Below are 11267 nucleotides of genomic sequence, written 5' to 3'. Positions count from 1 at the left end.
CATGGTTTAGTGGTGGGATGGCAGGGTTAGGTTAAAGGCTGGACTCGATGATCTCAAAGGTCTTTTCCAACCAAAGTGATTCTATGATTCTAAACTGCTGAGGGAGCTTGTTAAGCCACAGCAGCGCCTCAGTACTTGCAGGGAAGTTAGTAACAAGCTGATGCCAGGCACTTCACAGACATGCATGATGGGTGGCTGAAAGGAAGTAGCCATGAATTTGAAATAAAAGAAGCAAGAGAGGTTGCAACTTGAAGTAAAGTGAAACTTTTCTACTGTGAGGATGGGCAAGCAGCGGAGTGGGATGCCCAGAGAGGTGTAGCCTCCATCCCTTGAAATTTCTAAGACCCACTTGAATAAAGCCTTGAGTTAAGCTGCTCTGATCTAATGGCTGTTCCTGTTTGGAGCAGGAGGTTGGACCAGAAACCTCCTCAGGTGTCTTCCAACTGGAATGAGTCTGAATTTGAAAATACTCCTTTTGTTACACTGGGGTGAGGGGTGGAATGAAGTACCCACTTACGCTCATCGTGTCAGATTCTTGGCCAGAGCAGACTGCTGTCAGTCTGGAGATGTACTACACACAACTGTAATGCCGTATGATAGCAGGGTATCTTCTGCATGTGAGCTTTTACATGGAATAGCTGAAGCTTGCATTTGCAGAGTTTATACAGGTATCTGTGTTATGAACATTGCACCGCATTAGGGAGTTTGGTGGTGTTTTTTGCTTTCCAAGACAGAGGGAGATGAGCTGACACTAAGGGCTTAAAATTCTGACAGAAATTGATGAGTGACACTCCTTCACCATATCTGTTGAGTTGTTAGCACTCTGTAGCATCTAGAGTTGATTTGGAGATTTCTTCTGGAGAAATCTTTCTTTTTGGAGCACCCCTCCTACGAGGACAGCCTGAGAGAGTTGGGGTTGTTCAGCCTGGAGAAGAGAAGTCTGCGGGGAGAGCTTATTGCAGCCTTTCAGTACTTAAAGGGGGCCTAAAGGAAAGATGGGGACAATCTTTTTAGCAAAGCCTGCTGTGACAGGTAATGATTTTAAAACTAAAACAGGGTAGATTTAGACTAGACATAAGGAAGAACTTTTTTACGATGAGGGTGGTGAAACACTGGAATGAGTTATTCAGAGAGGTAGTGGAGGCCCCATCCCTAGAAACATTCAAGGTCAGGTTGGACAGGGCTCTGAGCAACCTGATCTGGTTGAAGATGTCCCTGCTCACTGCAGGGGGGTTGGGCTACATGACCTCTAAAGGTCCCTTCCAACCTAAAGTATTCTATGATTCTAAGCTTCCAGTGTAAATAACATTTTATGTCAGTTGTATTTTTTGTTGTTTTGTCCCCAGCCACCAATGATCAACCTGAACGTGGACGATGATGTACAGTTTGTGAGAAGTAAGTTGCTGTATTCCATGCAGGAAGATTATTCCTGAAGTATTTCATGCTTTTTTACAATGCTGAGTACATGCTGTAAACAAATCAGAAATTGTAATATATCTAATACAGGTAGAACAGGAGGAATGCACTAGATAACAGATACAAAGCGAAACAACACATTCTCCATAGCTTTTCCTCTTTAAATCTGCTGCAAGTATACCTTCCCACTGCTGTAAAGAAATTATGGGAAAAGTAAGTTAGAGAAAAATGGAACACTGTGCTGGCAGATGTTGGTTTTCAAGCAATTTTAACAAATGTTAATAGAAGCTTGAGTGAATATGCATTGGTTTTTTTTTCTTTTTTTCTCCACAATTGAATAGTCTTGCACATCTCACAGTAACACAGTCCAAAACTGATTTGGTGTACCTGTCACTTCATGTTAAAGATTGCACAAATCTTGCAGCTATGGAATGGGTGTGATATACTATGAGTAAAAATGCGTGTCTCCTTCATCCTTGGAAAAGTACTGAAGTTTGGAGTAGAGTGTTTCCTTACACACACACCCATGTGCACGAACACATGCACACGCGTTCTCTTGAAGCGTTAGACTGGAATATTACTCGGTTTGATCAGATACGAAATACCTGGTTTGCTTTGCAGGAGAAAGACAAGTAACAGCGGGATTTGACAGTCTTTCATTGACTCATCAGATGAGTGCATGTGTACTGTGTCTTTTTTGTGCTTTATTTAAAAACGCATACTTTTTTGTGCTTTATGCAAACAAATAACAATCTAAAGTTAAACAAGCTGTTTGTCAGTAACTTTTCTGCTGTTTCTGTGAAGTGTTCGTAACAGATAGACATAGCACAGGGATCTCTCTTAAACCTGCGATGTTCTGATGTCTGTAGATCTTTGTTGCATTAGTAATTAAACAATGGCATCACCAATTCTTTTGTCCTGAGGCCAAATAGTACAGCCAGGGTTTGTTTATATATTAAGTTCTCAGACTCCAGAACAGATTGGTCACATCCAGGCTGAAGCAGTCCCTGAAACCAGGCTAACTCCTGAACCATGCCTGAATGTTATCTGGGAGATCTACTGGTTAATCTGGGACAAAAGGGTGTGAAAAAAACACTTTCACAGTGTCATGGAGCAAGTGATAGAGCTGCAGTTCTCTGGCAGTGCCCTGACACTATTTGTAGTTAACCGAAGGTTTCATGGGTAGTCATTCAGTAGTCTGAGCTCCTACAGGACATACAGTTACATACCTGTTAATGTCCAGACCAGCAGTCTGAAGTCATGAATGTTGAAAGCATAAAGGCACGTGCTTGCTATTAAGATACGATCATAGCAAACAAATGAAGGTATATGTAGTTAATAGACTTCATATGATGCCATGGCAATGTCAGCGTTAATAATGACAGTGTTTTCAGACTTTTATCTTCATTGCTACTTCATCACTATTGGTTTTTTTTACGGAACACTCATGCTTGTGTAGTAGTTTACCCTAAATGTTCTATCAAAACTTTACAGGAACTCTGAAAGTCAAAAAGCCTCGATTTGATGCATCCTTGGTTTATTTGACCCAAAAATTCATGGATCTTGTCAAAACAGCTCCAGATGGTGTCCTTGATTTAAATGAAGTAGCAACAACTCTGGGAGTACGAAAACGAAGAGTGTATGACATCACCAATGTGTTGGATGGAATCCACTTAATTCAGAAAAGATCTAAGAATCTTATCCAGTGGGTGTGAGTTGGCTTTGAAACTTCTAATTTCTGAAACAATAAAACCCTACAATGTTGAGTAATGTTTATAACTTTGGGAGTACTTTTAAGCATACCGAATTAGTTTTAATAGATAAAAATATTTTAAGTTCTTCTATATCCTTGGCTGTCTGAATTACTTACTATATTAACAAGTACCAAATGCAAAAGCACAATGAAGCATATTTCAGCAGACTAAAGGATGCCAGCGTTCCTTGTTGTTTTCTGTTAGTCCACTTTGTGTTCAGTAAACAGGCTCTTATTCATATAGGCATACTAGACAACTTTCATATTCTTCTAGAGGTTCTAATCTTGACCAAGTTGTTGGAAAAGCACCAGAGCAGCAAAACCTTAAAGATGAACTTTCTGACTTGTCAGCCATGGAAGAAGCTCTGGATGAATTAATCAAGGATTGTGCTCATCAACTATTTGAACTAACAGATGACAAAGAAAATGCAAAATATCCTTTTAACTCTTGCATTGCTTCAACACATGGTTTTGGTTGCAGGTGCTCAGGTATCTAGTGTTAGATGTAGGCTGATACCACAGGTATGCAGTAATACTTGATAATGAGTTTTATAATAGGAAACTTATTGGTTATTTTATATTAGTGTATACTGCTCATGTGCCCTGCTTTGCAGTATCATGTGCAATCTAGCCTGTTCTCGGGGGAATGCCAGTTGTGTGACCTTTCCAGTGCAGAAGAATGGAAATAGGGCAATGGTCTTAGTACCCTGACCGTCACCTTGTTCTCTCCATTATAAAGTTGCCTCGGGGGCAGGTCGTGATCTATCAGTGAGAGTGAGTTGCTTAGTGAGGTGAGAAAAGAGGACCCAAAACAGTCCTAGCCGCCTGTTGCCAGGAAGACACAATGGTGCATTGGTTGTGTCCTAATACTGTTCTGTCTCTTGAGAGAGGTTCCAATGCAGTCTTGTCTTTCGGAGGGGTTTTGATAACAGAAAAGAGATTTCTTTTAATATGACATAAACATTGGATTTTGGCGTTAGGTTACAATAAAATATTACTTAGTTCCTTTGTCTGGCAGAATATTAAGGTCTGTGCTCAAATGAGATGTGTCCATGTGCTGGATGATAGCAGGAAGACTTTTCACTACACCTTACCTGTTCCAGTTAAAAGAGTAATTCCATAGTTTTCTAGGAAATTATTTACATGCATAGTTATTACAAAACAAAGAAGTAAATTCTCAAGGGCAGCAGTCCCTCTGCTTTCTAAAATTATGACAGCGTCTGTGAAAACTGTTTGTCAAATTTGTTTGGGTTTTTAATATTGACCATCTCAGGGTTGGTTTGGCTTTTTTTTTTTTTTCAAAGCTTTTTCCTTCCTAGAAATAAAGAAGGAAGTTTTTCCACTTGTTAGCTAATACTTAATTTTACAAAGCTAGTATTAAAGTAACCTCAGCTGAACTATTTACTACTTTCCTTAAGTTGGTATTCTGCTTCAACATATCTTACTGTCATACTCCTTGCTTCTGCCCATTAGCAAATTACTTAGACGAATCCTTGACCAATGTATACACTAGCTTATGTGACATATCAAGATATCCGTAGCATTCAAGCATTTCAGGAACAGATGGTGATTGCAATCAAAGCTCCAGAGGAAACCAGATTGGAAATACCAATTCCTAAAGAAGTAAGTTCTATACATTTCTTCCTTAAGGGAACAAAAGTTCTCAAATTTTATTTTTGCAGCAGCAATCAGTAATTAACTTCCCAGTTTCTTTGTCATGTATAGCAAATACTGGTGCTTTATTGTTCTTGTGTTCTACTAAACAATGCTGTAGGGATAATAAGTCTAAGAAGCTTCTTTGCAGTATTTTTTTTTGTTTACCTAAATTATTAAACAATAAACATGTCTGAGCTGTAGTTATTTGGTTTTGCTCTAGAGTATGGAACAGCTGTAATAAAGTTACTTATTTCTGCTATCACTTTGTTTGATAATTACTAGGATAATGAAACTTCCAAAGAGCTGTTACTCTTTGTATACTAAAATCTCCAAAAATTGTAAATCTAACCAAAGCGATAAGCATGATTTGATAATGATCTTAACAGTACGTAAATCCCGTCTTACTGCTTAACGAGTAGGCAGCTGTTGTTACTATAATACTAAAGTATGAAACGCTGAGTATGCTTGACAAAAGAAAGCATTTTGGCACTCTGGTAGATCATGTCAAGATGGATTTTTCATGGAGGTGGGGAGCTGCGCCCAGTCCTCACTTTGTGGTACACCACAGTCCTCTCGTTCAGGTCATGCAGAGGAGCTGTAGCTTTGCCCTCTGCACCCAGTCACTGGAAACCTGCTGTAGTGCTGTGAAAGGGGGAATACTGGAAGTAAGCTTAAGATAACAAATGGAGCTTTAATTCTGTTTTCCTTTTGCGTGTGCATTTTTTATGAAGTTCTTAATTGTGTAGTCATCAAATTTGCCTTGCAGCATGCACAGAAAGGGAGGTGATATTGTAGGAAAAGGAGATACATGTCAGTAGAACCAGAAGATTCCACTGTGTAGATCTCCAGTGGTTTCACTGGTAAAAGGAGCTGGCTCTCATCCTGTGGAGGTGAAAAAGATAAGATTTCAGAGGCTTCCTGAAGCAAAAGGCGGCAGGATTTAGAAAGTCGCACTTTAGAGAGAACAGAATCTTCTCTCCGTTGTCCCATTAGATTTGGTTTGCTTTGTGCCTTGCAATGTGATGTCTGCTAAAGGAATGCGGTAAAAGTAATATGGTTTAGTTGCTTTGCCATATTATTAAAGCTGCTCTGTGCTCCGATGGCATTGACTTGTCAAGTTTTAAATTCTGTTACTCTTCCTACATGTATAGTAAATCTTGGTCGTATATCTAAAGGTCAGTAAAAAGAGTAAACAAAGATTTGTTAGGTGCATGTCCATCAAAAATGAAACCTTTGTAGTTTAATGGTGCTTAATAACTGGCCTAAAAATCTATGTAATAAACATCATTTATGTAGAACTAGTAACACAGTTTTAAATAGTTGTGTATTTGTATTTGTTCTGTTCTTAATCTCTTGGCTTTCAAGTATGTGCAAAAATAGGTAACTGATGTGCGAGATTTGTTCTTTGGTTTATATGCAAGTCACTGTTTTATAGGATTGCATAGAAGTACACGTGAAGAGCACAAAAGGACCCATAGATGTATATCTGTGTGAGGTGGAACAAGAGAAGCCAGGTGCCAAAACTTTTGAAGACATGGATCCTGTCGCTTCCGAAACTCCTCCTGATGAAGGTAGTGTCTTCCCTTTACAATTTATTCCTTTACATTTTATTCCTGCGTAAGATTTTTTTTTTTTTAAAGACAGTTATACCGTGATAAAGTTGAAAACTGTACTGTACAAGGATAACTTTTGGGGCATGGTTTGTGGGAAACACCTGAAAGAGAAGCCTGTGCTGCTGTGTTACCTCACAACAGTGGGAGGTCAGCAAGTCGGGCACGTGTGCGCATAGCAAGGCACTCTCATTCCCTGAGCCCTTTCCTTCCTTCGCTCGTTACTGGTTTCCTGCCGGAGCGGGGCTCTGTGGATGGAACAGTGTGTGTCAGTTCTCGGCTGCCTCGCTGCAGAGTCCAGCAGCTCAGCTGAAATAGTTGTCATGGGGGTGAAGATGCTGTCTGAAACAAGAGAGCGTGCCGCTCTGGCTCGTTACTGCCCTGTCTTAAGGGAGAGCAGACAGAAGGCGGGATGGGGTATTTTGATCTCCTAAAACAAGATTGGCTGGAATACAGTCCCTCAGGAGCCCCAGTGCTGCAGGATGTTGTGGTTTAAAAATAATTGTGGCGGGAATTGCAGTAGCTGAGAACACAAAAGATAAGTTATTTTTAGCAGTGCTGCTTTATAGTTGAGGGGAAGAGTCGACTTTTTAATCTTGGGCATTATTTTTTACTTTATTTTGCTTGCAAAATGACTCAGAATTGTATTTCCTGCAGTGACAGTAACCATGTTCCTTTTTTACTTTCCCTTCAAAGTGAGATCTGCGGGGGAAGAAAAAAACCAAACCACCTGAGATGACAGATTAATTACAACTCAAAAATGTAATACAGAATGTAAATATCTGTGTTATAGAGCTTTTCCAAAGCCGCTTGGATCTGCAAACTTACTAACCTGAAATGTTCCAAAGTGTTTTAGATTTAAAACAGCAGTGGCTTGGTTAAGTGCTTTCACAGGATTGCTTATCTTCCCAAGTCAAAAGGCGACAGTTCCTAGAGTTGCTTTTAGGAGCTTTGTTTTCATAATTGTATGTGTTCTACAGAGTTTTGGGAAAATTTTTAGCTTACAAAATAATTTTAATTGACGGAAGACATAGGCAGTTAATGACTTCTAAAAATGAAGATTCGAAAACTATTTCTGGAACGATCCACAATCCTTATGAGTATGTATATAATAAAGAAATGCACTTTTCAGTTCTGAGGCTGCACTACTACTAAGCAGGATTGTCAAATAGGAGTGTAACATAGAACTGGTATATCAGAAACCTTCACTATAAGGAACAAGATGTAAATATCGTAAGTGTTACGCCTTACACCGTGTAGATGCTGTTTGCATTGTTTGCATCCAGCTCTGCATGAACTATAGTATCAACACTGAAGTTAAATAATTGGGCTTTTTGTATATATCTGTATGATGTCTAGGTAGTTACTGATGTAGATTTATTGAGATGGTTTGCATTTATGCCTTTGTACAGCAAAGAAATAAAATAAGCTTATCAAAATATTACGTAGTCTGATCGGTCAGTCTAATGGAAGCTGTTGGCTTGTCTTTGTTGGAATTCACTGGGTAACTCCAAGCATTAAAACTGACATGAACGTTTTAAATCTATAATCTTCAAATTTATATGTGGTGCTGGCCACTAGCATTTAGATCTGATGCTTGTGGTGCCATGATACCGTGGCAATTTTCAGAAGAAAAGTCATGATCAATAATTACTTATATTGGTCCCTTCCAGTTCCTAGAGTTTACATACAGCATAGCTTCAGCCTAGTGCCATGATGTCTTTGTGGCTTTGGCTTGCAAAAATACGTAAAATACTTAAGAGCTACGTCTGTATTCATCCATCTTTACTCTCTGTCAAGTGAAGCTTCAGAATTTTGATGCTGGGTTTTCTAAGTGAGTTAACCTGTCGCTGTACCAATGCCGTGCTTAGGCTCATTTCACTCCAGCACGGAGAAGTGTACTTCATGGCTGGTGGGGGCAGGGGATTGTAAATCGGGACTCCAAGTCCTCCTTTTCCCGATCACACAGTATCAGCAACTATCCATCTACGCAGAAGTGAGAACAACAAAGCTAGTAAACCCCTAATCATTTTAACCAGTAACTCTTCAGCTATTTTAGACAGATGCAGTGAAATTAAATGCCCTGTGTTCTCCTAATAAATACAAGTAAGGGTGGGCAAATGACAATGAAGAGCTTAAATATACCAAAATATAGATTGAGAGTTAATCCAGGTTACCACGAGGCTCGCTAGTTCTGCAAAACATGTAGTATTACACTGTGCAGATTGGGAAGTACACCCAGGGCGAGCTTGTGTCGGAAAGTAACTTTGACTTCTTATGCATGGGCTACCACCTTCCAGCTCCAGAATACAGGACTTCGGCACTGGATACTCTTTTTCTCTGCATCTCTATAAAATGCAAACTACAGGCTGAGCTGTTACAATAATAAATAAAAGCAAAATGAAAGCACATTTCATGCATAGATCATGGTAAAAATGGGGAAGGTGCTCCTCCCATGGAGCTGGAGGCAGGGATTAAAATAAAGAAGTCATCTCTTTGCACAGAAAGGTGGTGCTTTTCCTTCAGTGGATGGCTTCTTTCCAGAGGGCAAACTTGCTATTTGATTTTTTTACATTGCTGTTCTGTTTTGGTGGCGAGAAAGGTCTGTGCCCAAGAGAAGTTATTGATTCCCCTATGCTGGTTCAGCAGTTTGGGGTAACGTTTGCTGGGAAAAACTTCTTCACCGAAAGGGTTGTCAGGCTCTGGAATGGGCTGCCCAGGGAGGTGGTCGAGTCCCCATCCCTGGAGGCATTTAAAAGAAGGATAGATGAGGTGCTTAGGGACAGGGTTTAGTGGTGGGATGGCAGGGTTAGGTTAAAGGTTGGACTCGATGATCTCAAAGGTCTTTTCCAACCAAAGTAATTCTATGATTCTATGAAATGTGTGAAAATCTCCAGCACCAACACCTAATCCTGAACGCTGTGCGTTAGGGTGGGATTTTGTTACGAGATGCTGCAGTGTTTTGAACTATGGAGTAAGGAAGCGTACTTTTACAAAATAACCACTTACAAATGTTAAGGAAATCTGTCTTCAAAAGCAGAACACGCTTTATTCAATTGAAACATTAGGGTTTTTCATTTTTAACAACTCCCTAGCGATTCTGGTTTTCCTCCCTCCTTTGTGCGGGTTTTCTAGCTGCAGAATTCCTTTTTTAACATCAAGCTACACAATTACGACAGGGAAATGGGACAAGCTGTAATACACCGCTCTACTATAATTTTCTTAAACACATTTATTGTTTTAATAGTGCACCTTCAGCGGAACGAATGGACTTTTGAAGATTAAACTGCTTTGTTGTTACTGCTTGGATACTGGGAGTATTACCCGCTTGCGATGCTGGAAAAGGACACACTGTGTAAGCTCAGCACGCTAACTAGTGGAAAAGATCAGACTCGGGCCTGAGGAAAAGTTCCTGAGTGATGCTGAACTTAAATACAAGTTCCAAGCTCGGTTAAAAAGTAAACGTGGTAGGACCTTACTCTGAATTTGTATAATAACGCTTGATTTTTTTTCTGAAAGGTTAAGATTACAGTATTTTTGTTGAGTCCCTGTCTGTCCATTTTCAACGTATTTGCATGTGTAAGCACTTCCCTTGGCTATTTGGGGACTCTGCCTGTAATAAATTAAAAAGCTCGAGTAACGTTTTTGTCTTTCCTTCAGTAAGAACGGCTGAGCATCCAAATGCATTAATCAGCAACAGCAACAGCCAGGATCCGTAATTATAAAAGGGCCTGGTTTTGCTGACTCTGTAACTGGAACAAACACCGCAAGTTGCCACTTCAGCCCTTATTTGGTATGGGAAATCACTCAGGGTTTTCAGATGTGAATTGCGGTTTTTAAATAATTTGTAAAGAAGACAGAAGATTGCTTGAAATTATTATCTTTTGGAAAGCACTTACAAGACAGCAAATTCCTTCATTTTGAGTAATCTTTTGGTTGTGTGTGAGGAGCCTCATTTATAAGCATAATTAAATTACACTGATTTCAAAAGTCACTTCAGCTCCCATAATTTTCAGCGGTGAAGCTGGCCCGCTTGCTAGGCGGCCGGCTGGTCCTGAGTAGCCGGCGCTGACTGCAAGCTGTACACCCTCGTGCGTTCCGTGGCCTGGGCGCATGGGCTGGCTCTGGCACCGCGCTGGGACTTCATAACGCCAAAGCGCTTATCCGGGGCAGTAATCTGCTGTTTCTGGTTCCACCTCTGATCTGCCAGCCGTAAGCTGTGAGAAGTGTGTTGAGGCTGAAGTCACCTAAACTATGCTTGGTCGTGTGTGGTTTATATAAACCTGCGCGAGGCTTCGCACATCGATATTTACTGAAGGATTGGGATACTCGTTTGTAGAACAACATGGCGTCTGTTCGGAAGGAAATCTGAATGATGCTTGGAGAGAAAGAGGAGCCTGGTTCTCGCCATCTGTCTCATCCGTGGCTCCTTCCCTTCCTCGCATCCCACCCTGGGCTGCCTGCAGGCCTGCAGCTCTCCTAGCTGGACACCCGCTGCACGTACCTGGCCTTACGGTAGCTTCTCCCAGCGTGATCGTGACCAAGGTCGCGTTAGTGACCCACCCGGGATTAAGTGATGGGGCAATAGGAGGTGATCCTAGAGGTTGTAACAACAAATTTCAAAGATGGAAGCTCAGGACATGCGTTAGCCTCTTACTGACTGTGACTGGGCCTCCCAGTATCCTTCTTCAAAAGGAAAACCTAGCAGCAGCGCTTCACATGAAAACTTTGCATCTAAAAAGCTGCAAGAAGCTATTCAAGTTCCTGGAACAGATTTGCTTTCAGTCTTTTGTAGATTCTCATGCAAATCCTGCACGGATCTGCTTTTAGAT

General features: G+C 40.6%; 1 protein-coding gene across 5 annotated transcripts in view; it reads left to right on the top strand.

Annotated features, from left to right (window-relative positions):
* The window catches only part of E2F6 (E2F transcription factor 6), a 20233-nt gene extending 9804 nt beyond the window's left edge, over positions 1 to 10429 (top strand). Inside the window, exons 2-8 of one of the 5 annotated variants that reach the window (XM_035895342.1) lie at positions 1347 to 1395; positions 2911 to 3127; positions 3414 to 3602; positions 4678 to 4792; positions 6261 to 6396; positions 7132 to 7209; positions 9683 to 10429. In XM_035895342.1, the coding sequence (XP_035751235.1) occupies positions 1353 to 1395; positions 2911 to 3127; positions 3414 to 3602; positions 4678 to 4792; positions 6261 to 6396; positions 7132 to 7169 (738 nt within the window). In that variant the 5' untranslated portion in view covers positions 1347 to 1352 and the 3' untranslated portion in view covers positions 7170 to 7209; positions 9683 to 10429. Of the gene's footprint in view, positions 1 to 1346; positions 1396 to 2910; positions 3128 to 3413; positions 3603 to 4677; positions 4793 to 6260; positions 6397 to 7131; positions 9107 to 9682 lie in introns of those variants that run through there. The other 4 variants (XM_035895344.1, XM_035895343.1, XM_035895345.1 and 1 more) reach the window with 4 other exon arrangements.
* The last annotated feature ends 838 nt before the right edge of the window (positions 10430 to 11267 follow it).

This window comes from Egretta garzetta, unplaced genomic scaffold (genome assembly GCF_000687185.1).
Source record: "Egretta garzetta isolate BGI_Z169 unplaced genomic scaffold, ASM68718v1 scaffold15, whole genome shotgun sequence".
In the NCBI taxonomy this organism is placed as follows: domain Eukaryota; kingdom Metazoa; phylum Chordata; class Aves; order Pelecaniformes; family Ardeidae; genus Egretta; species Egretta garzetta.
This window is presented reverse-complemented; position numbering and strand designations above follow the sequence as displayed.